Below are 26557 nucleotides of genomic sequence, written 5' to 3' on the forward strand. Positions count from 1 at the left end.
AAATTAAACTAAGCAAATATAAACAACATTAGGTATAAAGCAAAACAGATCGTACATCAACAGTAAAAAATACCCCCAAATGTGATTGATGACCTAATTTGCCATTCAAAATGAGGTTTGGCATAAAAATTCATTTTAATTTGATTTCATTTGTTTTTCATGATGTAAAGATCGTGATCGTGAGCTCGTGAGTTCGAATCTGATCTACGTCGATAAAAAATGGGTAGCAACTGTTCTTTCGCCATGCGCTCGGCTCTTTGAAATAAAAGTTGCGGGTCCTTCGGATGATACTTCTCCGAGGTCCCGTGTCAGCGGCATGTGTTGGCACGATAAAGATCCCTCACTGCTCAATGGCCCTGAGTGCCGGGTCAAGGTCAAAATTTGAGGCCCTTCACCGGCATACGGTGACGTCTCAATATGAGTGAAAAATTCTCGAGAGATAGGTTAAACAATATGCAATCAATCAATCAATCATCATGTAAAGATGTCATTGAAATTTACATCAGGCTATATCTTCAGTTGAACACTGACCTGGCATCTATTGTTGAATGAAAACATATACATAGACATGACCCTGAAAATCTTCATGTAAATGGACCCAGCAGACAACAATCATATTCGATTTGTCTCCTTTAGTAAACCAAAGGGGGTGCGACATTACGAATCACTGACAGTATAGCGTGCCAAGTGTATCAATTCAATTAAAGGAGAACAAGCTAATTCAGAGAATTCGTGTCCCCCGCTTAGGGAAAAAGTCGGCTCCCCCTGACTGAATTTGCAGAATTATTAAATGTATACATGTATACTGAAGCAAATAAAATACATGTATGTCAATATGCATATAAAGATTTGATTGCTTATTCTTCATTATGTGTATAGAAGATTTTTAATGGAATTTTTATCACACTGTAATGATGATTTTATAACTTCTTAAATTTTTCATTTCACATGCTGAATACTATCATTTAGTAAAAAAAAGTAAAGTATTAAAAACAAGCTAATTCAGAGAATTCGTGTCCCCCGCTTATGGAAAAAGTCGGCTCCCCCTGACTGAATATGTAGAATTATTAAATGTATACATGTATAAAGATTTGATTGCTTATTCTTTATTATGTGTATAGAAGATTTTTTTATATGAAATTTCTATCACACTGTAATAATTATTTTATAACCTCATATATTTTTCATTTCACATGCTTAATACTATCATTTAGTAAAAAAAAAAAAATATTTAAAAAAAAAAAAAAAGAAAGGTTCGACCGAGATTCGATCCCTGGACCTCTCGCGGTTGAAGCGAGAGACATATCCACTAGGCCACGGAATCGCTTTATATCTAATGAAGTATATGCAGAAGTGAAGTCACATACATGTATATATTCATGTTTTCATGTTCGGTATTCTCAAAATTTTACACAATCCATGGTGTTTGATTTATTAAGCCTTTATTAAACAGTTCTAATAGATGTAATAAGAACATAAAGTCCGCCGAGAACCTGTTTTATACGCAATAACTCTCCTCATGCCCCTGCGCTAAAAATAGCGACATGTAATACTATAAATACTAACAAAACACACGGGGCGGGGCACTTTGAGAGGGGCGAGAGACGTCCTAGGGAGTTTTGATATAAAATTACATTGCATAAGCTCAAAATCTTCTTGAAATATCGCCCGGAAATAATAGTATTACACACAGACAGAATGTATATATTTACGACCTTGAACTTTGACCTTTTAACCTCAAGATCAATAGGGGTCTTCCTTAGGCCACAGGAAGTTGTTATGTAAAATTTCATTGCAAAAGCTCAAAGGGTTCTCGAGATATCGTGTGGAAACGAATGTGTTAAAACAGACAGGATTTACGAAATTATGACCTTGATCTTTGACCTTTTGACCTCAAAATCAATAGGGGTCTTCTTTAGTTGATAGGGAGTTGCTATGCAAAATTTCATTGCGAAAGCTCAAAGGGTTCTCGAGATATCGTGTGGAAACGAAAGCGTTACAGACAGACAGAAAGACGGACAGACGGACGGACGGACAAACCCAAATTAATATCCCCCACTTTTCAAGCGGGGGACAAAAAAAAAAGAAAGGTCCGACCGAGATACGATCCCGGGTCCTCTCACACTTGAAGCGAGAGACATAACCACTAGATCACGGAATCACTTTACATGGTAAGAAGTATATGCAGAAGTGAAGTCACATAAATTTGTATATTCATGTTTTCATGTTCGGTATTCTCAAAATTCTACACAATCCATGGTGTTTGATTTATTTAGCCTTTATCAAACAGTTCTAATAGATGTAATAAGAGCATAAAGTCCGCCGAGAACCTGTTTTATACGCAAAAACTCTCCTCATGCCCCTGCGCTAAAAATAGCGACATGTAATACTATAAATACTAAAAAAAACAAACGGGGCGGGGCACTTTGAGAGGGGCGAGAGACGTCCTAGGGAGTTTTGATATAAAATTACAGTGCATAAGCTCAAAATCTTCCTGAAATATCGCCCGAAAATAATAGTATTACACACAGACAGAAAGTATAAATTTACAACCTTGAACTTTGACCTTTTGACCTCAAAATCAATAGGGTCTTCATTAGGCCACAGGGAGTTGTTATATAAAATTTCATTGCAATAGCTCAAATGGTTCTATAGATATCGTGTGGAAACGAAGGTGTTTTAACAGACAGAATTTGCTTATTTATGACCTTGACCTTTGACCTTTTGACCTCAAAATCAATAGGGGTCTTCTTTAGTCCACAGGGAGTTGCTATGCTAAATTTCATTGCAAAAGCTCAAAGGGTTCTCGAGATATCGTGTGGAAACGAATGCGTTACAGACAGACAGAAAGACGGACGGACGGACGGACGGACAAACCCAAATTAATATCCCCCACTTTTCAAGCGGGGGACAAAAAATAACAACGTTATATTTATAAATAACTTATGATTGTATAATGGAAATAAAAATTAATTTTTAAAATAAATGACATTATTTTCTGTATAAATGTTTTTATTTTACAAAGTACCAGGTTGCGCGCGTGGCTCAGTGGTTAGAGATTTGCATAATGGTAGCGGTGTAAGGAATTGAGCATTATATCATTGAATCGAATCCAAACGCGGGGCATGGATAACTGTCCAGCGTATGAGATTTATCAGCTGAGCTCCCATGTTGCAACAGATGTAGACAGGAGAAAAGATCCATTGATGCTGATTGGACTTAAGTTCGTTGATTGATTGATTGATTGTATAGTGTTTAACACCCCCTCGACAATTTTAACTCACATGGAGACGCAAGTGCGAATTATAGATATAAATTTGCAGCCATCCAACGATAAGTGTTGGTGTCTCCATATGAGAAAAAAAATCGTTTTTGTTATAAACAGCAAACAAACAACCATGTCAACTGACATTTTATAATTAAGGGATGAACATTCCAACGTTTTGTAATTATTACATAACAGCATGATAAAGTTATCCCACATGAATAATTAACATACATACGGACAATTTAAACATATTTATATTTATTTAAACAAATAAATATATATGATTAAAAAAAAGAGCAACATTTATGTTCTCAGATTTCATTGGTTTATAACATTTTTAACAATATAACTTATTAGATATTGTCACTATAATTAACAATATATCTTAGAATGAAATAGTGTGGAAATGTCTGTGAAATTCACAATGATTTCGAAATACATATATTGTCAAATTTGGATGCAGTTTTTGGAACTACTGACGGCAATCGTGTCGCAAACTCTTTGTTATCAAAGATTGGATTCCGTAGAAAACTAAAATTGAAATAAATACGAATAAATAATAAAAAAAAGCTCTTGCATTCAATTCTTTAAATCTTGTCTACGACAAATAAATAATAAGCATGGTTAATAAGCTTACAAACAATAAAAAAAAAAATAAATAATACGTCTACTAGAAGCAGGATAATGGCACTGTTGATTTTCAATGCACAATCAAAGTTTTAATACTTACCATTTAGATGTACTTGTATGAGAGCAAACAACTGGTTACTGTACCTTTTGTGATCTTCTGGTGTGGGTTTACGGTCGTAATTATAAAGTGTTCAATAAAATGTCGACTAAGGTAATTTCAAACGGCATAAAGTGTATGCTTATTCTGTAAGTTCATTTCCAATGTCTAACTATATACTAGAAATAAACGATGTTTTTTTAAAACAATACTTACTTTTGGATAACTATACAAGTCAAAACTGTTGACGATCATATACAGTTTTATCTTCTTTCTTCTATTAATGTTTTTCGGGGTCAGTAATAATAAGTATGTTTATCTTGCAATTTCAACCAGGATAAGGAAAATGTTTGTGTGTTTTGTCATTTTCATTGCCTTTTATAAGGTATACTCCGTGTCTTAATATGGAATTGTTCAAAGTTTAAATGATTAATAATTATGTACTTAAGGATGACGTTTACTCAGGTTTCAGAAATCAGAGAGGAAATTTTATTAAGTATAATATATTAAATCAAAAATTGTTTTAAATGGATGAAATAACTAAGTTTTATCTCAATATCAGTGTAAAAATTTAATATGCAAGTCCTTGAAGAAAAGATACAGGAACAAAATCAATGTATGGCTATGCAGAGAAAATTCGGACTAAATTTTTCATTTTTCATTTTTGTCAAAACATTTTTTTCTTGCAATATTAATCACAGAGTAAAGGTTACATGTATTTTAAGTCATCATTTTGTAAATATTATATGTGTTTAAGCTCATAAATTATTTCATATAAATGAATGCTTTTACATAAAGAAATTCAAAAACATGTACAAAAACCACTCCAGTCAATATATCTCAATAATTTGATATATAATATTAATACCATTAGAATGAAGGTAGCAAAAGTAACCCGAGGCTATGAATAACTTAGAGTTCTTATCAGTCAGATTCTTGCAATATTTGATTAAAAATAGGAAATATATAAATATGACAGAGGAAATTCGGACTAGAATAATTATCACGTTTACGGCCCAAACTCTACTCATTTCTTTATGTGGAGCAACTCTATTCCCTTGCCATAATATTTCATTATTTAAAGAGTTTTGTTGCTTGTAATATTTTGTGAGTGAAGAAAAAATGGTCATAGTGTGAAAAAATAGAGGTATTTCCCGAGAAATACTCAGGGGCCCGTAGCGTGAAAACGAGGTCATTGACCTAGTAATTTGAAATTGAAATTTAACACAAGAATCATAGGTGTACAATGTGCAGTAGGTGGTTTTTCGTTCTTATCAGTGGAATTTTTAGTCATCTGAGTGTAGGTATACTTTTAAATGTTTTTTTCGTTGTTTTACGCTTTTCAGATGATCCTTAATTGACCCTGATATCAATACAAACTGTATACTTCAAAAAGATCAGGCATTACTTTCAATTAAATGTTCAGTATGGGACAATGTGTATGCGTAGATAAAGAAACTAATTTTTAATCCTCATATACATGCAAAATAAGTACCCCCCCCCCCCCCCCCCCCAATTTTGTCATTTTTTATGAACTACTGGTTTATATGTGAGAAAAAATATTGAAGTAATTGACATTCATTATGATTAGTAAAACATATTTCCTTCACCTCACATCATTTTTATCTATTTATTTATGCAGTTATTCCGTTTAACTGTTAAATAAACTTACAATAATTTCTTTCTGAGGTGGTGAAAACATCAACATTCGTAGAAGACGGAGTCAGAGAGCTAGTTTCCCAGGTAGACAAGGTCAAGGACGATGTCCCAATCTCAAAGTCAGTTTTATCAAGTGTGCTTATGTCACCGGGAAGACACGTCAAGTTTGATACCGATAGATCGATGAGTAGAGTTCCGCTCAAGTTGCCAGGAGAAGCACATTCTGGGTCACCCAAGGCAAACATCTTTGATTTCAGAAATCTGACAAAGCCTTTCAGCTCGCAATCACAGTGAAAAGGATTACCATTTAAAGAACTGTAAGAAAGGTAAATGCATTAAATATATTATCAAGACTACATTAATTTTTTGGAACAATAATTCGGATGCATTGACAAATAAATTTATATAAAACGAAAACCATAGGAATGGAAAACAAAGAAATAACACAATCATTTAAGGAGGCTCATTACACCACTTTTTGATGACGTACTACACAAAAAAATAAACCTCCATTGTTTCGACCGAATTCCTTTGGGGTCGAATCGTATGGGTACCTCACCAATATGACCCTGACCTCTAAAACGCTTTAAAAATAGATGAAACATGCGGTGTTATAAACAGTGAAAACATTAAGTAACGGATTCATTTTACATACATCAAGAGGGATTACTTTTTAGCAGAAACAAAAGAAAACAACAGCCAAATCTTCGCCAAACAAGTAATGTGCAATTTCTGACATGTCGAAGCAGTGGGCTCTATCAATCAACGTGTTTGCATGGAGGAAATTCGAGTTTAAATTTACAACCTTGTTGAAATTAAAATGTTATTTACTTGCACAATTTACTGTGTTGTTGTTTATTAATACATTTGCTTTATTGATTTAAATATATATTATGGAAGTTTAAAGCTTTATTTTGAAATTTAGATGTAATGTTCAAACGTTCCTTAGTGTTTTGAGTTTTGGGTAATTAGGAAAGATAACTCTTGAAGAAGGACTTTTTATACCAAATATTTTCGAAATTGGAATTTTCATTTCGTTAAAACATTCTTCTTTCAATTTGTCACAAGCAATTCATTGAAATTCATTCCTTGTCTCTTCAGAACTCATTTTTAAAATATTTTATGCGCAGATTAAAAAGATAATGACATTTATTGTTTTTTTAGAAGAAAACTATTTTTTCTAATAAAATTAATATTAGGTATTATGAAATATTTTCATTGTGTGTACTTGTCTAAAGAAGACGTCCATCATTTGACACTGAAAGTTCTGAAATTCTGGAAATAATAAACTTGGAATAAAACATTTCACTAAAATAAAAAGAAAGTTAAAAAATTCTCTAAAAATATTTACGATATCAATATCTCCATTTGGATATTTGGCATCTACATGATAAGTGGTGCTGTCACGAAATCTAAAAAAAATGAGGATGTAATGAGCCACCTTAAACACTGTAGTAAAACTTTAGCAAGTAGTCTGAATGCTAGATGAAATGCGTTTACTAGATCAACGTTGTATTGTTCACTATAAACGAATGTTCCAAAATATCCGTGGCAGAATATTAGCTAAGACAGTAATAATTAAAAAAAACCTTAAATAGGCATTGTCGAGGTCTATACGGAGATTAGCGTCACTAGACAAGTAAATAGCTGCTATCGCCCGTGTCTGTATACTCTTTACTTATGGAGACCAATCACCTAGTACATCTTTTCTCACGTAATCTGACCCTTAACATTTTGGGATGTCTTCCGGTGAACACTGTTTAATTATGGTCTATTGTATCTATATTAAATTCAAATGTGGACATACATTGTACATAAAAATGGACCTACCAACTTTGCAAGTAAAATATTTAAAAGTGATTTATTTTTTTAAAAGCTGAAAATTAGCTGAACGGAGTAAGTAGCAAGATATATACTAAGACCCCTTTTTAACCCCTGATTGGTGGTGTTTCTCAAAGCGAGGCAATACTTTTGGCGCCCCCTCTAACTTCGATTTCTGGATCTGCGCCTGTTGTGGATTTAATTTCTAACAATTTTAATGAAAATGTTATCTGTATGCCCTTTGGTTTCTGCCATATTTCTCATTTCTATTTCTTTATCAGTTTATTCTTCATAATGCATATGATAACATAAGGAGTGATATTTTTAAATCACAAGAAAACATTGAGTTAGATAATGTAGTTCAAGTTTTTCATTGTATCAAGTCTAACAAAGGATGACTGCACTTAACGCTGTATTTTGGGTCTTTTTCGGTCGCTTCTGTTGCTTTCAAATCTTGATACATGTATAAGTTCACTTTTATACATTAACATATACTATATAATGGGCTGTCAATTAGACCCAATCTAAATGTTTAATATGATTTCAGACTATAATGCAATAACTTATTTTATGTTTTGTCCTTACAGTTTTTATAATACAGATCATTTACACTAACCTGCCCTTGATTGAACATTATATATAAATATCATTATTACAGTTTGTATATACGAGAGGCGGAGCTAACATATCGTAAGAATAAATTTAAATTTAACTGGATGAATAACAATGACATGTGTTAAAAATACGAGATCATTTTTTCCCATTTTCTTTTTTTAGCCAGGCTAAGCTGAAAGCAAAGTCCTGGCTCTAGGTATCATGATCGACTGTCTTATTTTAAATAGCACAGTAAATAAAGTTAATGATCAATATTTGTGCTTCAGAATTAAACTGAAAGAGAAATTAGATATTTGCTTATTGGGATAATGATGTGATATACCAATTTGTACACATACGCTGCTGAATGCACATTGTAAGGAATTTTTTTCATAAGCGCGGGCTTTCCGAAATGTTGAAATTGTTGAATAGTTTCATGTTTCATATCGTTTATGTCGATGTTGTAATAGTGGTTATATTATGTTTTGATTTTTAGCATATTATTAGTATAGCAAATTGGAATTTTAAGAATTAACATGCGTGAAGTCGCTTGACAATGTACATGTATTGATTGGTGTTTCTGCATGTAGTTGGCGATAAAAGTACTGTTTGTTGGAAACTAAAAGAATGTCTATGAAATAAACATGTGCATTATTCTAAATATTCCAAGACTGACTTAATAAGTTATGAGAAAAAATGCTTATTGAATAGAAATTATGCGAGAATTTCTTGGATATATTATGAATTGAATTTTAAAATCATAACATATATTGGAGTCTTGACTTTTTAAGCCCGGCTTTCAGTTCTTTCAATACTTTAATTATTCTGTATGGTACAAGTACATTATTATTACAACACTTTTAAACGTGTGAGCCCATCCATGTAAATAAAGAATATTTTAAATCGATGGCTGACTATTTAACGTGTTCGAACACAGTGTCCTAGTTAGATACAAACATGCTAAATACGAAATAAGTCATGCCCGAGGTAAGATATCACGTACATATTCAACGTGTCACACCCATGGTTACAACAGAGAGAGCGAGTGTAAGAAAAAGCACTTTTTTCTCATTTAAACCATGAGCGCATGTTTGTCTATTAATCTCTTTTTAACACAACATTGCTAAATCAAATATAAAACAACTGTTAAAAGGAGAACAATAGACAAACATGCGCTGACTAGGAATAAAGTCATTAAAAAAGTGGTCGTCCTCATTATCGTACAGTGACATAAGAACTTATGAGTGCCCCTGCCTCAGAAATCAGATTCATACATCGTAGATACATACCTTTATTTATTGTAATTAAATTAAGTTGTAGATTAGATGTTGACCATTCCTGCGATTAATAGAAAAATTACTGTTTTGAAAGTTTATTTTGACTCAATTTTCGCAGATTCTTAAGTGCAGTCATCCTTTTTGGGTGAAGTTCCCATTTTTAAAACCATTGCAAAAGTTTCAATTGCCGATAAAAATGGGTTTTGTTGTTGATTTTTTGATATGAAGTCATAGTTCAATGCCTGTTTTGGCTTAGTAAGTACTTTAAGGTAAAGATTAACAATTAATATGTTACGTTATGAAGAAAAACTTTCAAAGAAATACTTAACTATGAAATAGATAAATACTTCAAACTGCAAAAAATAGTTTGAATTCCATCCATTTTGAATTGCATTTTAACTTAAAGCTCTTATTTCAAACAAAACAAAGATATGGTATAATAAGAGTTTTTGCATGTATAATGCATTTAATGAAAGCTTTCATAACAATTATGTTGAATAAAGGGTTTTAGCCATTTGTTTCATAAAACTGTTTTAAAAGTCATATTTTTTCTGATGGTTGGAGAATTTAAATAAACATCAATTTAAATATACAATTGCTTTCATTTCTTAGTAATATCCGCATCAATAATATTGTAATTTAAACAAAATGCAAAAAAAAAGAATGTTTAAGTTTCACGCTCTTTATTTATTTAAATAAATCTAAACAAATTTAGAACACAGAGAAGATCTAGTAATGATTCTTATTAATATGAAAACAAGCTAATTCAGAAAATTTATGTACCCCGCTTTGGGAAAAAGAAGGCAATGCGCAGTTCGGGGGGGGGGGGGTGTCGGATTCCCCCTGACTGAATTTGTAGAATTATTAAAAATGTATACATGTATATTGAGGCATATGAAATATACCAATATGTAGATAAAGATTTGGTTGCTTATTCTTTATTATGTGTATAGAAGATTATTTTTATACATTCTTTTTATATAGAATATTTATAACTGTTATGATGATTTTATAAGTTGGTACAAGCCTGACTTCATAAATTTTTCATTTCACATGCTGAATACTATCATTTTGTTTAAAAATAATTAAAAAAAAAAAAGAAAATGGATCGCCCGGGATTCCAACACGGGACCTCTCACATATATGAAGCGAGAGACACACCATTACACCACGGTGCCGCTCTACCCTGGCGGAAATTATATGCAAAATTACATGTAGAGTCACATTCACATTCGATTTTGCCAACATTTTACACTATACATTGTGTCTAGTTTAGCCTTTATTTAACAGTTCTAATAGATTGAGTAAAATTTAAGTCCACCGACAATCTGTATCATACATGTAACTCTCCACATGCCCCTTTGCTAAAAATAGTACTAAGCGACATTTAATACAATAAATACTTGTAATGTTATTATGTCCCGCCCCGGGACACTTAACAAGAGGCCCAGGGGCCACAGCGCTCACCTGAGCACATCGGGCTTGAATGTACTCCCCCCCCCCTTCCAGGTGTTCATCATTTGAACAAACTAGAATCTACACTACCTGAGGATGATTCCATATAAATATATATCACTAATCATAGCTTTGAAGTACTTGAAAAGAAGATTTTAAAAGGTTTCCCTATATATCCCTATGTAAAACTTGGGTCGGCCATTTTGGCCCCACCCTAGCCCCATGGGTCATGATTTGAACAAACTTGAATTTGCACTACCTGAGGATGATTCCACATGAGTTACATCTTTCCTGGCTCAGTGGTTCTTGAGAAGGATTTTTAAAGATTTTTTCTATATATTCCTATGTTAAACTTGGGTCGGCCATTTTGGCCCCATCCTTGCCCCGAGGGTCATGATTTGAACAAACTTTAATCTACACTACTTGAGGATGATTCCACATGAGTTTCATCTTTCCTGACCCAGTGGTTCTGGAGAAGAGGATTTTTTAAAAAGATTTTTCCTAAATATTCCTATGTAAAACTTGGGTCGGTCATTTTGGCCCCACCCTTGCCCCGGGGGTCATGATTTGAACAAACTTGAATCTACAATACCTGAGGATGCTTCCACATGAGTTTCATCTTTCCTGGCTCAGTGGTTCTGGAGAAGAAGATTTTTAAAGATTTTTCCTATGTATTCCTATGTAAAACTTGGGTCGGCCATTTTGGCCCCACCCTTGCCACAGGGGTCATGATTTGAACAAACTTGAATCTACATTACCTGAGGATGCTTCCACATGAGTTTCATTTTTCCTGGCCCAGCGGTTATGGATAAGAAGATTTTTTTAAAAATGCATTTAATTTTTAACAAATTCATGATTATCTCCCCTTAGAAAAGGGCATGGCCCTTCATTTGAACAAACTAGAATCCCCTTTACCCAAGGATACTTTGTGCCAAGTTTGGTTGAAATTGGCCCGGTGATTCTTGAGACGAAGATGAAAATGTGAAAAGTTTACGACGACAACGACGACGACAACGACAGACGACGGACAAATTTTGATCAGAAAAGCTCACTTGAGCCTTCGGCTCAGGTGAGCTAAAAAGAGGTGAGAGAGGCCCTAGGAGTTTTGGTATAAAATGTCATTGCAAAAGCTCAAAATCTTCTTGAAATATCGCCTGGAAACAAAAGTGTTACACACAGACAGAATGTATAAATTTACGAACTTGAACTTTTTTTTTTGACCTCAAAATCAATAGAGGTCTTCCTTATGCCACAGGGAGTTGTTATGTAAAATTTCATTGGGAAATCTCAAAGGGTTCCTGAAATATCGAACGGAAACAAAAGTGTTCTTACAGGCAGAATTTATGAATTTATGACCTTGACCATTTGACCTCAAAATCAATATGGTTTTTCTTTAGGCCATATGGAGTTGCTATGCAAAATTTCATTGCAAAAGTCCAAAGAGTTCTCTACATATCATTTGGAAACATAAGCGTTACAGACAGACAGAAAGACGCACGGACGGACCCGAATTAATATCCTCCACTTTCAGTGAAAGCGGGGTACAATAAGCACATTATACAATATTCACATTTCTCATTTTTCTATCATTCTAGATATTTATGAAAAATAGAACGAATTGTAACGTTCATTCAGAGTGCATCTGGAATTTCAAATATCCTACTTTTACCTATTTATCTCTCAACTGGAACCTCTATCCGAAGAACTGCAAGCACTTAAAGTGTTTTTGATGAATTAAATATTTTAAATCAAAGCAACCTCAAATGTTTTTAAGTATATCATGTTCACATATTCATATCAATCAGGATACGGTACAGAATCTTACATAAATTAAAACGGTAACATGAAAAACTTCTATTTTCTGAATTTCAAACAGTGTAAAATATTTCTTTAATTTATAAACTCTTTACTTACAGATATCATAGATATGACTGACCACTAAATGTTTTCTCCTGTATTGTGGATATTCTGTTGTCGGATAGGTCTCTAGTGTAAATGTAGAGAAAAAAGATATAGGTAAGTACGTTGTTCAGGATAACATATTCAATATCTACCGAGAGAGAAAGAAAACTATTTCTGAATCTTTACATTTTAAAAAAGTTCACATTTGTTTGCTCGACTCATATTTAGGTTATTTTTCATAGACAATCTTAGTGTGACTGTCATCTTCTTTGAACTGTTAGATAAACAAACAGAACAATCAAATACTTAACCCGCACAATTAAAATAAGACTGAAATATAATAATTATTATTGTAGACTTAATTTCTAACAATATTTACGAGAATGCTATATGTATTTTTTTTATTTGCATTGATTCCTGCACCTTTTCTCATATCTATTTTCTTATCAATTTATACTGCATTTGGAATCTGATAACAATATTTATGATATTGTATAAAGTCTTACAAGTCTCACTTATTTGTAGTTTACTTTACCACTGGTTAATTCCATTGTTAAAAAATTGCAAAACTTTCCTTTGCCATAAGAAACAAGTTTTGTTGTTGATTATTTGATGGTGTCATCGTTCAATGCATGTGTTGGAGATTGTAAGTACTTCAGGGAAAGATTAACAATTAATTGTTTACGTAATGAGGAAAAACATAGTGTAGGATAACTAACTATGACATAAATAGGTATATACAGCTGTACTTTAAATTGAATAACTAAATTAAAAAAATTAAAGAAAAGTCAAAATAATGCTTATCATTATGGAAATATGCAGACAATTCATTTCTTATTTCTCCGATAATGTAGAGATATTAAAGAATAAACGTGTCACCATATTTCAATGTTAATCTTAAAATAAAAATTATACTCGTCAATGTATTCATCTCTAAATAGGAACCTCCATCTTAAGAACTTTAATTACTTTAAGTGTTTTAACGTATGTTATATCGTAAATGAAATAACTACCGTGATTAATGACATATTACGTTCACATCAAATCATATTACGTTCACATCAAATCACCACCAATAATTGATGAATTTTTTTGTTCACACATGTTATGTCTTAAGGATACCGTTCAGAACAATTATATTGTAGGAGTCAACACTTAACACTAAGGACTCAAAGAAAAAAACTTCTTAATGTTAAACAGTGATACAACAATTCTTTAATCAATTCACATTAAATTAAAACATCTTTTTATAAATGTACATAAATTGTAGATATGACAGACCACTAAATGCATTCTCCTGCATTGTATATGTTGTTGCAGAAAAGGTATCTAGTGTAAATGTAGAGGCAGAAGACACCGGTAATAACTGGATATATAGATAAATACTGGATAGCATATACAAAATCTACCTAGAGAGAAACAAAACTAGAGGGAAAAAGATAAAGGTAATCACTGGATATATGGATATACACTGAATAAAGAACTAATATTCAATATCTAACTAGCGGGAATCAAAACTATTTTTGACTTTCATTTTGAAATGTTCAGATCTGTTTGCACGATTCTCAATTTTAGGTTCTTTTCAATGGAAAAACTTAGTGTTAATGTCATCTTCTTTCATTTGTTTAATAAACGAAAAGAAAGATAAAAAAAACTTAGCCCACACAAAAAAGACGAGAAATGCAAAAATATAGATATGATAATCTTGGATTTAATTTCCTACAATATTTACAATAAGTTATCTGTGTACTTTATTTTTCTCAATTATATTTTCATTATCCGTATTTTCTGAATTACGAATATAAAAACATTAGGTTTGACTTTTTAAAATCTAATACATTGAAATAAATAACGTGCTCCAAGTTTTGTATGTATCAAGTCTTATTAATTTGTACAAAAAGTGGCCATTGTAAAATTTTTTTTGAAACCATAACAAAAGTTTCGATTGCCGATGAAACACATTTTATTGTTGGTTTTTTGATGACGTTATTATTCAATGCATATTTTCTGCATTGTAGGTACATCAATGTAAAATCTTACAATTGATTGTTTTACATTACATTTTGTAATATTTTAAATCGAGTCATTAGCTTTATTGATGCTGACATATTTATGTCATTTAAGATACTGTTCAGAATATTGTTGGAATCAAAACTCAAGAAGAAGTACTCAAACGAGAAATTGCTGACGCTTAAACGGTGATAAATAATTCTTTAATCGATTCACGAGAACTAGCTTTGACATAAATACATATAAATAAAACTTCAACCTGAATAATCAAATTGAAAAAGTAAAGAAAAGTCTTAATGATACTTATTATTATTGAACTAAGCACACAATTCAATTCCCATTTCTCCGATAATGTAGAGATATAAAGAAGAGCACGTGTCGCCATCTTTCAATGAGCAACTTTTAATGTATGTGATATTTTAAATCAAATCACAACCATAATTGATGAAGTATTATGTTCATATATTTATGTCTTTAAGGATACTGTTCAGAATATTGTAGGAAACAAAACTAAACAAAGAAGAACTCAAGCGAAGAATTTCTGAATTTTAAACAGTGATACATGTAAAATAATTCTTTAATCGATTTGAGTTAAGTTAGAACTTCTATACTTACAGACGCAGTAGACTTGACAGACCACTAAATGTATTCTCCTGTATTCTGGTTAAGTAGTTGCCGGAGAGGAATCTAGTGTACATGTAGACAAAAACACAGGTAATAACTGGATAACTAGATACACTGGATAAAATATTCAATATCTACCTGGAGAGAAACAGCAATATTTTGACTCTATACATTTTGAAAAGTTCAGATTTGTTCGCTAGATTCCTAATTTTAGTTTCTTTTTCAATGTAAAACTTAGCGAAAGTATCATTTTCTTTCATCTCTTTGACAAAAAAAGAAGGACCAAGGACTTTCCTCACGAGAAAAGACGACCAAGACAAAGACTGAAATATAATTATTCTGGTTATAATTTCAAACAATTTTTACGATACTTTTATCTGTATGCCTTTTATTTCCTGCGCCTTTTCTCAGATCAATTTTCTTAAAAAAGACCACAAGACAAAGCCTAAAATGTGATAATTGTGGATTACATTTCTAACAATATCTACGACAATGTTATTTATTATACCTCTACTGTAATTACTCTTTATAAAATTAATACCATAAAACTGTCTATTTCCCCGAGAAAAGACTACTATCTTCACCTGAAGACTACTCCCTGGAAAATTAGAGCTACTCCCTGGGACAACTCCCTCATGAATATTAATTAGTAATTTTAGCCAATCAAAATGTTCAGTGGGCGGAGCGTTCAAGGAATCTCGAGTCTGTGACGTCAATGTAACTATGACGTCAAAACATTTCGACATGCGATCTCTAAAGAATACAATTATAATTCTTCAAAATGTCACTGAAAATGCTATTTAAAAAATAATTTAATTGTTTTAGGACACAATGCATTACTTATCATACAATCTGTTAAACCGCATGCATTTGTAATTAATCCTCTACAGTTTTAAATTGTCGGAATATCTGGTAAAAACAAATTTTAAAAACGCCTATAATTGTTTCGGTATAATAAAACAGTTACTTAATTGGAACTCGACAAATAGCAAAATTATGGTTCCCCTTGGCAGGAAACTATTTCTCTCGGCGGCTTCGCCGCCTCAGGAAATAGTTCCCCCCGGAGAACCATAAAGAATGGGTGGACTTAACGCCCTATTTTGGATCTTTTTGTGACTCCTCTACCAAGCTGTAAATGAAGTGAATTCAAAATATATTACGAGGAATGGAAAGAGCTACATACACTTGGTTATATTAGGTGGAACATTTGTGCAAAAACAATGTCATGTTGTCATGTTGTCATGTATCAAAACTTAAGCAATGATACATGAGTATCGTCTTCCGGAATTCGACATGTACCGGGGTGGTTTTTATGTCACACAATCAATATTTATAGGAGGCGGGGTTATCGATCCACGTCATTGTTGAAATCTCTCTCTATCCCCCTCTCTCTCTCTCTCTCCAAAAATTTGAATACGTGTTAAGCATATTACAGTGATGTCATCATTTTAAAAATGTGATGACACGCAAAATTAAAACAATATTTACTTTGCTAAATTCTGAAAAAGGCAACAAAACACGCTCAAAAACATAATTGAGATCGAGGTCAGGTTGAAGAATACAAAGTAACTGTTTTCACAAGTACATTCGCAGGTGGACATCACGTGATGAACTGTAATTTTAAACAGGTCAATCGAAGACATAACAATGGAAGCGAGAAGTTTCTTTCGAACATGTTTTTTGTTAAATTAAGTGTGAGCACACGTTTGTCGGCTCTTCTCCTTTTAAGGTCAAGATCTAGTAAATGTCTTTAGACTAACTTTTTCATGCTAAATCCATTATGACGTCATAATCACTTTCAACTCTCTTTTTCCCGTAATTTACGGCTCTAATAGAATTATGTAGAAAATAAAGTATTTTCAGGGAATTCATTTGAAATAACATGAAAAGTAGTCCGGATACCTATATTAAATTTGGCATTATTTTAAAGAGGAGGCAAAGAACATACATATTACCGTTTTCTAAGATACTGTAGGCTATCTGGATACATTTTCTTTGTCTGATATGGAAAAACGTCTCATATTCATAACGGGATTTCTTAATTTTTCATTGAAAATGACAGTATAAATTATGATTTTTCATCTTGTTTGCCTACAAATTATGCCCCGAAAGACCTTATTAGACCACGCTAAACTTATAAGGCATCATTAAATGAATTTATTCCTCAAATTTGAGGAATCTGTAGGCATCTTTCATTTACTAGATCTTGACCTTAATATAACATTATTTGTTCAATATACAACTACAGTTTATTTAAGAACAGCCGACAAACATGTGCTGACTATGTATTCAGACGGTGAAAAACGCGTGACCTTGATTATCTATTGATATTCAAGAAAACTTCAGACACCATGCCTTCGATATTTATTTAGTTTACCTCGAAAAAAAAAGCGTTTTAAATTCACATCCATATCATGAATACACGGTTAAGATATCAGGGGTTTATATGATGAAAAAAATAAACATTTTGTGAAACTTAAATTTCCGGCATTTTTTTGGCCAGTTAAGTACATCCATTCTTTGCTGTTTCCCTAGTACCCATTCCATAACTGCATACTGTAGCCCTTTGTTTCCTGCGCCTTTTCTCATATCTATTTTTTATCACTTTATCCTGCATTAAGAATCTGTTAAAGTACTAATTATAAACTATGAAATTTCTAAATAATAAAAATTCACTGAATTAGATAATGTAGTCCAAGTTTTGATTTCCATGAAGTCTAGGTTATTTGAAGTTTACATTAACCACAAATGTTAAATCCATTGTTAAACATATTACAAAACTTTCCATTGCTGATAAAAATGACTCATTGTTGCTTTTTTGATGGTTTAATCGTTCAATGCATGTTTCTGAGATTGTATGAACTTCAGGGAAAAGCTTAACAATTATTATTTTTTTTATGTTATGAAAGAAAAAAAATAGAATGACTAACTTTGACATATATACATGGAAATGAATACTTCAAACTCAATAAATAAATTGAAAAAAAAATAAAGGAGAATCTTAATGATACTTATTATTATTGAAATAAGCACACAATTCATTTCTCATATCTCCGATAATGTAGCGATATTAAAGAAGAAACATGTGTCGTCATCTTTCAATGTGCATCTTGGATTTAAAATTATCCTACGTCTACGTACTTATCTCTCAATGTTCAGGAATCCTTATGAAAAGAACTGAAGTGTAAGTTCTAACGTGTGTAACATTTTAAATCAAATCACTACTGAAAATGATGAAGTATTTTGTATACATATCTATGTTTTTAAGATATTATTCAGAATATTGTGGGAATCAAAACTTAACATGAAGAACTCAAACGGGAAATTTCTGAATATTAAACAGTGATAAAATAATTCTATAATCAATTCACAGTCAGTGAGAACTTCTATACTTACAGATCCAGTAGACCTGACAGACCACTAAATATATTCTCCTGTATTGTGGTTATTCTGTTGCCGGATAGGCCTCTAGTGTAATTGTAGAGAAAAAAGACAAAGGTAATAACTGGATATATAGATAAACACAGTTTAAAATATTCAATACTACCTGGAGAGACACAGCATTATTTTGACTCTATACATTTTGAAAAGTTCAAATTCCCTATTTTGGGTACTTTTTCAATGGAAATTCTTAGTGTGGCTGTCATCTTCTTTTGCTCTTTGATAAGAAGAAGAATTTTCTCACACAAAAAAGACAACAAAAATTGAAATGTAATAATTATGGATTAAATTTCTAACAATTTGTACAATAGTGTTATCTGTCGCCCTTTGTTTCCTGTGCCTTTTCTCATATCTATTTTCTTATCACTTTATCCTGCATTAAGAATTTGCTAAAGTAAACTATGATATTTTTAAATAATAAAAATACATTGAATTAGATAATGTAGTCCAAGTTTTGCATTGTATCAAGTCTAGGTTATTTGGAGTTTACGTTAACCATAAATGTTAAATCCCTTGTTAAACATATTGCAAAACTTTCCATTGCTGATAAAAATGACTCATTGTTGCTTAATTGATGGTTTAATCGTTCAATGCATGTTTTTGAGGTTGTATGAACTTCAGGGAAAAGCTTAAGGAGGCTGGAGGGTCAACAAATTAATCCCAAATTAACCACCAGATTTAACTTATTTTTTTACATACGGTATCTTTAGCTGTCAACTATCATTTGACAAAGAAAAAATTCATATATTTTAGTTTCAAAATTTGATCATTTTGTATATCTTTATATGGAGCTCTCCTTTTAAAGGAGATTGAAATAGTCTAAAAATGGCTGCCACCCCCTAGTCTCGTTAACAATGAAGAAAAAAATTGAAATTACTAACTTTGACATAAATACATGGAAATGAATTCTTCAAACTCAATAATTAAATTGAAAAAAAATAAAGGAGAATCTTAATGATACTTATTATAATTGAAATAAGCACACAATTCATTTCTCATATCTCCGATAATGTAGCGATATTAAAGAAGAAACATGTGTCGCCATCTTCAGGGTTCACCATAATTTGAAATTTTACTGTGTTGCACAGTTTACGCGAAGCACTAAAATTTCGAGGCATTTTCGCGATCAAATTCGCAACTGAATCACTATTCATTATAATTACAAAAGAATACATCACACACTTCTTTTAAACATTGCTAAATAGGTGCACAAATAGTATGGTCGTACATATTGATAAATGTATGTTCTGAAAAACAGAGGAAATTCTGGTCGATACAGTCGAACTATTTACCATTTTGAAAGTAAATTTGCCGTGATTTTTGTCAGTTTTCTTGATCGGATGAAATTATTATCGAATTACAAAAAAAGAAGCTTCAGAATAGTTGAATACTTTTATGAGGTCCTTGAAAAATTAAAACAATTTATTTACATCAATTAATTGATTTCGGTACGATGGTTATTTATAGTTATGTTTGACTTACCGAGGTACCAACATAATTCTAGAGCCTCGGATCTATAGAAAAAACATATTGTTTAAAAAAATAGTAAAATGTATTTTAATGCAACTACCAATTAACCGTTATATAGAAGTGTGAAAACAAATTATTTGTCTTTGTTCCTTCATGCGTAAAGGTACTTGGACACAGATTTGAAGTTAATATTTTCTGTTTTTTCTCTATAATATTACGAAGTATATATTTTAATAGCATTTCACACAAAAATTACTTAAAAATCTTATTTCATTTAAAAGTTATTAAAACTTTAAATTTGTTGGCGGGTTTGATTGACACATCCTTACACTTTCACAAATTTTAATTTTACTCTTAATACTTAGGAAAGTGGCAATCTTGTTGTGTATGAATGCAAAATATTGATACTATAATTCATAAAATTTTGTAGACATGTTTGAAAGCAAAACAAACACACAATATATTCTCAGTCCGTGCAGTTGTGGTAAGCAGACTGTGACGATTCAGAACGCACCCGGTGAAATCTAAACATAAATAAAAACAGAGCTCGTGCCTTGTTTACAAAAACTGTGTACATAACACGAGTGTGATCGATTTGCACACACGACTTAGCTCGGAACGACGATACTTGTGAAGATGTTTTGTTTTCTAACATTTCTACTCTGAAAAAAATTATTTTTCTGGATTAAAGTTTTAATATTTCTCATTAATACACAACAAGATTGCCACTTTTCTGAGGGATTAAGAATAAAGTTAAATATGTGAAAGTGCCAGGATGAGTCAATCAAACCCGCCAAAAAATTTGAAGTTTTAATAACTTTTAAATGAAATAAGATTTTGAATTAATTTTTGTGTGAAATGCTATTAGAATATATAATTCGTGATATTATGGAGAAAATATTAACTTCAAATCTGTGTCACGTGTTTTGACCAAGGAATCCACCTGGCAATTGTATTCACCGATAGTACAACAAAGGAATTAATACAGACGCAAGTCGCTTTTGCGGTATGACTTTTAGAAGCCCAGACTTCCGCCGTTTATTTAACAAATGAATTGTTTGTCATTGTGAGCATGAAAATAATATAGAATTTTTAAAAAATGCTTTTCATTTACCATAAGATTTTCCTTTTTTTCAACCGTAAAATTCCTGTAATATTCGTAGTAACCCATAATGCAATACTCATTCAGCTGATTGGTCAGTTAAAATCATGCTGGTGCCTCATTTGCTAATCTGACGCAAAAAAATATAGTCCCGGTTCCCATGCAAAATATTTGCCCATAAAGAAAAATAAAATTTTAATTCATGACTGCAGAAAATTGTATTATAAAGAATACTTATTCAAGTTTAATGAATGTAAAAGAGATCGATTGATTGAAGTATATTTCTACAGATATTAACAGCTGATTCCAGGGGGGGGGGGAGTGAAAACTGAAACGCAACATAACTTTTCTGTTTACCGTGCCTCCACGTGCTAGTCACTTCCTAACCACATTTCCGTGAATAATTTACCTTATCTCGCTGAAGTTTCGCTAACTCTCGCCAGAGCCACTGTCAGAGCTACTCTGAACTCATCGGGTTTTATAATTAACAGGACACCGAAAAATAAAAGGTTCCGAACACATTAGTAGGGGTGCTACGTTTACGTATTTATCTCTCAATGGACTTTTACGAGAAGCACTGACTTTTACAGTTTACTGTTTACCTGGACCTTTAAACCTGTATCATCTACGGAAGTACAGAATTGATAATGGATAAGACAACCTTTCTAGTGGTCATAGTAATGGTGTTAGGGGCCCTTATATGTGAAGGCCTGGATTTGAGGGTAGGATGATTGTCGTTTGCTTCAAGGGCAACTTATCTGTGCTTTGAAATAGCCCGTTGTTCTCGTTGAATTAAAGGTTGCGCTAAATATTTATATCGTATTTATATCGTAAAAGAGGTTCCATACACTGTCCAAGTGTGATAGTAATTCGTCAACTGTAAAAGTCAGCGCTTCTCGTAAAAGTCCAGTAGGACTTTTGCGAAGATACTGACCTTTACAGTTGACGGCTCACTTTTACACCAGGAAAATATATGGGAGCTATTGTGTGAAAAATATTGATCTTAACATTTAATAAAACGATAATAACAGGCTATTTTAAAGATCATATTGCGTTTTCTAGGAAGGAAACGTACATTCCTACCCTCAAGACCATTCTTTTTAGTCTTGACTAACTCCTGTCAATTTTTTCTTCCTAAATGTGACTTCTTTATTACATTTCTTAAGTTATTGAAAATAAAAAGGATATATAAATTCTCGTGAAAAAAAAGTATATAAATAAATGTTGTTTCACAACCAATTATATAATTTGCTTGCAAAAGTTATTTTAAAGCCCCGAATACAATAACTTCTACTTCAATGGATGTTTTCTTATCCATTTTCAATTCTGTACCTCCGTACATGACGCAGGTTTAAATGTCCAAGTAAGCCAACGACTGTAAAAGTCAGTGTCTTCGCAAAAGCCCATAAAGAGATACATTTACGTGAAGTGCTCTAATTATAATGTGTGTAACATTTTAAATCAAATCACTACTGAAAATGATGAAGTATTTTGTTTACATATCTATGTTTTTAAGATTGTTCAGAATATTGTGGGAATCAAAACTTAACATGAAGAACTCAAACGAGAAATTTCTGAATATTAAACAGTGATAAAATAATCCTTTAATCGATTTACAGTCAGTGAGAACTTCTATACTTACAGATCCAGTAGACGTGACAGACCACTAAATGCATTCTTTTGTATTGTGGTTATGTTGTTGTCGGTGATGAGTCTAGTGTAAATGTAGACAAAAGAGACAAAGGTTATAACTGGATATGTAGATAAACACAGTATAAATATTCAACAAACAGCATTATTTTGACTCTATACATTTTGAAAAGTTCAGATTTGTTTGCTAGATTCCCAATTTTAGGTTCTTTTCAAAAGAAAATCTTAGTGTGGCTCTCATCTTCTCTCATCTCTTTGATAAAAAGAAGGATCATTGTCGATAAAAAGGACTTGTTGTTAATTATTTGATGACATCATTGTTCAGTGCATGCTTTTGAGATAATAAGAATTTCATGGAAAAGATAATCAATTTTTTATGTTATGAAGAAAAACTTGGAATAACTAACTTTGACATAAATACATGTAAATGAAAACTTGAAATTGAATAATTAAATTGAAAACGAAGTTAAGAATATTCTTAATAATACTTATTATAGTATTGAAATAAGCACATAATTCATTTGTCATTTCTCCTATAATGTAGCGATATTAAAAAAGAAACATGTGTCGCGATCTTTCAATATGCATCCTCGATGTAAAATTATCCTACGTCTACGTAATTATCTCTCAAATGAGTTTTATGAAGAGACTTAATTTTACATTCGACAGCTGACTTTTACATTGTACATTGTAGTTATTGGAGATTGTCTCCGTTAAATTGTAGAACTCAGTTGTCGATTGTAAAAGTAAGTCTCGTCATAAAACTCCAATAGGTAGACCTTTCACAAGGAAATACATTTACTTGAAGTGTTCTAACGTGTATAACTTTTCAAATCAAATCACTACTGAAAATGATGAAGTATTTTGTTTACATACATGTATCTATGTTTTAAGATAATGTTCAGAATATTGTGGGAATCAAAACTTAAAATGAAGAACTCAAACGAGAAATTCCTGAATATTAACAGTGATGAAATAATTCTTTAATCGATTTGAGTTAAGTTAGAACTTCTATACTTACAGACTCAGTAGTCTTGACAGACCACTAAATGTATTCTCCTGTATTGTGGTTATGCTGTTGCTGGATAGTTCTCTAGTGCAAATGTAGACAAAAACAAAGGTAATAACTAGATACGTAGACAAACACTAGATAAAATATTCATTATCTACCTGGAGAGAAACAGCCTTATTTTGACTCTATACATTTTCAGATTTGTTTGCTAGATACGGCAACAACAACATCTACGACAACGACGACAGAGGACGGAAAAATTTGACCAGAAAAGCTTACTGGAGCCTTCGGCTCAGGTGAGCTAAAAAGTGAAGAAGAGTCTTAATGATACTCATTATTATTTTAAAAAAGACATAAATGAAGGATTTGGAGACAACGAACATTATTCAATCTTAAAGTCCATTAAACAATACAAAATAGGAGAAGAGCAAACACGAACCTCCGAAAATCAGAGGTGGGATCAGGTGCCATGGAGGAGTGAGCATCCCCTGCCGACCGGTCACACCCGCCGTGTGCTCCTTGTCATGATCAGGAAATAACGGAAAAAATCCGTCGTCAATTCAGTGTATAAATAATGGACTAACAATTGGTATGAAAAACGTCAGTCAGCATTTGACTCAATGATAAATTGTATTTGCTGACAAGGTCATTGTATCGACCATGGAACTTACGAAAGGATGACTTTAAACAAGACTTACCATATACTTGTTCATCAACCTGTTTGTCAATAATTTACCTCGTTTTAGAAATTGTTCATTCGTAGAGTATGCTCTTGTGTATCGATTTATATGAGGTAAATATACTCCGTATGCAGATGATGAAGGTATATTGCTACATAAGTAAGGGAAGTTGACGATGGAAAACTTAAATTCATTATGTTTACCATAAAGCTTGCTTGTTAGATTACCATTAGTGTTTTTTTTTCCAAGTAAAATATCCAAGTATGAAACAGAAGTGTCGGACTCTTTGGTATCTTTTATCTCAAGCTCAACAGGATATATCTTATCGGCGTAGGAATGGAAATAACCATAATTTATTGACAATACATCGTCAATATATCTAAATACAGAGCTGAAGGCCACAGCAAGTGTTTTCTTCTTTTCATTCATAAGAGTTTGCATAAATTCTGCTTCATATGAATATAAAAATAAGTCTGCTAATAAGGAGCGCAATTTGTACCCATGGGAATTCCAATAGATTGTTGGAATACCTGGTCTCCAAAAACCACATAGATATTGTCAATCAGAAACTCAAGCATCTTTTTGATGTCAACTGCAGAGTACTTATGTGTGCTATCAGAATCTTTTTTAACAAAATAATTTTGCAAATGACCAATAACGAAGTAAATAAATTTACGAGTTCCATTTTTATTGAAGAAGCAGCTGTCAATGATATCAAAAAGCCTGGATTTTAATTTTTCGTGGGAAGTTGTTGTGTATAAAGTTGAAAAGTCACAATTCATTTCTCCGATAAAGTAGCGATATTAAAGAAGAACATCTTTCGTCATCTTTCGATGTGAATCTTATATTTAGAATTATGTTACTTCTACGTATTCATTTCTCACTAGGAATCCCCGTAACAAGGAAATACATTTGCGTAAAGTGTTCAAACGTGTTTAACATTTTAAATCAAATCACTACCGAAAATGATGAAGTATTTTGTTTAGATATCTATGTTTTTAAGATACATGTACTAAAATTGTGGGAATTAAAAAAAACTTAACATGAGGATCTCTCGAACGCAAACGAGAATTTTCTGAATATTTAGCAGTGATAAAATCATTCACTAATAGATTTAAATGAAGTTAGAAGTCTAATACTTACAGACGCAGTAGACTTGACAGACCATTAAATGCATTCTCCTGTATTGTAGTTATGTTGTTGTTGGACAGGTCTCTGGTGAAGATGTAGAGAAAAATGACAAAAGTAATAATTGGATAACTAGACAAACACTGGAAAAAATTGTTAATATCTACCTGAAGAGAAACAGCAATATTTTGACTCTTTGCAATTTGAAAAGTTCAGATTTGTTTGCTAGAACCCAATTTTAGTTTCTTTTCAATGGAAAATCTTAGTGTCATGTTCTTTCACTCTCTTTGATAAAAAATAGGATCAAGGACTTTACACACACACACACACAAATGACAAAGACAAAGTCGGAAATATAATAATTGTACATTTAATTAAGGTCTTTCATCTTAGGCGGAATACCTTATTGTTTTTCTTTTCCACTATTTTTCTTCTTCTGGTTTTTTTTCTTACCGATTTTGTGCACGCAAGTTCTCGAAAACGGCTAGATGGATTTTCATGAAACTTTCAGGTCTGATAGAACATCAAAAAATCAAAAAGCGAATATTTTTATTTTGTTGACGTCACTTCCGATTGGGAGAGTTTCGCGATTTTGTCATTTTTAGAGGGTCACTTCGTGGGGTAATGTTCTCAAAATCCGTTGAAGATAGAAGTATGAAATTTTCAGTGATTATAGAGCAACCTTTGGAGAAGTGAATTAAATATATCATTGTCACCGGAAGTACGAAGCGCCGACG

General features: G+C 32.1%; 1 protein-coding gene and 1 long non-coding RNA gene across 8 annotated transcripts in view; one reads left to right on the top strand and one right to left on the bottom strand.

Moving 5' to 3' along the window:
- Positions 1-2658: 2658 nt before the first annotated feature.
- Positions 2659-26557, bottom strand: part of LOC134256384 (insulin-like growth factor-binding protein complex acid labile subunit) — a 36852-nt gene continuing 12953 nt past the window's right edge. For 2 of the 7 annotated variants that reach the window (XM_062739031.1, XM_062739030.1), the window contains 6 exons: positions 24022-24093; positions 22993-23064; positions 18734-18805; positions 15329-15400; positions 5668-5969; positions 2659-3799 (listed from right to left, as the gene is read on the bottom strand). In XM_062739031.1, the coding sequence (XP_062595015.1) occupies positions 3741-3799; positions 5668-5969; positions 15329-15400; positions 18734-18805; positions 22993-23064; positions 24022-24093 (649 nt within the window). In that variant the 3' untranslated portion in view covers positions 2659-3740. Of the gene's footprint in view, positions 3800-5667; positions 5970-12715; positions 12788-15328; positions 15401-18733; positions 18806-22992; positions 23065-24021; positions 24094-25835; positions 25908-26557 lie in introns of those variants that run through there. The other 5 variants (XM_062739027.1, XM_062739033.1, XM_062739032.1 and 2 more) reach the window with 5 other exon arrangements.
- LOC134256386 (uncharacterized) lies at positions 14002-18835 on the top strand. Its single transcript, XR_009989716.1, has 3 exons — positions 14002-14148; positions 15331-15427; positions 18736-18835. It is a non-coding gene; the product is annotated as an uncharacterized LOC134256386 (long non-coding RNA).

This window comes from Saccostrea cucullata, unplaced genomic scaffold (genome assembly GCF_032062105.1).
Source record: "Saccostrea cucullata isolate Sc308-1 unplaced genomic scaffold, CSIRO_AGI_Scuc_v1 ctg2800, whole genome shotgun sequence".
NCBI classification, from domain to species: domain Eukaryota; kingdom Metazoa; phylum Mollusca; class Bivalvia; order Ostreida; family Ostreidae; genus Saccostrea; species Saccostrea cuccullata.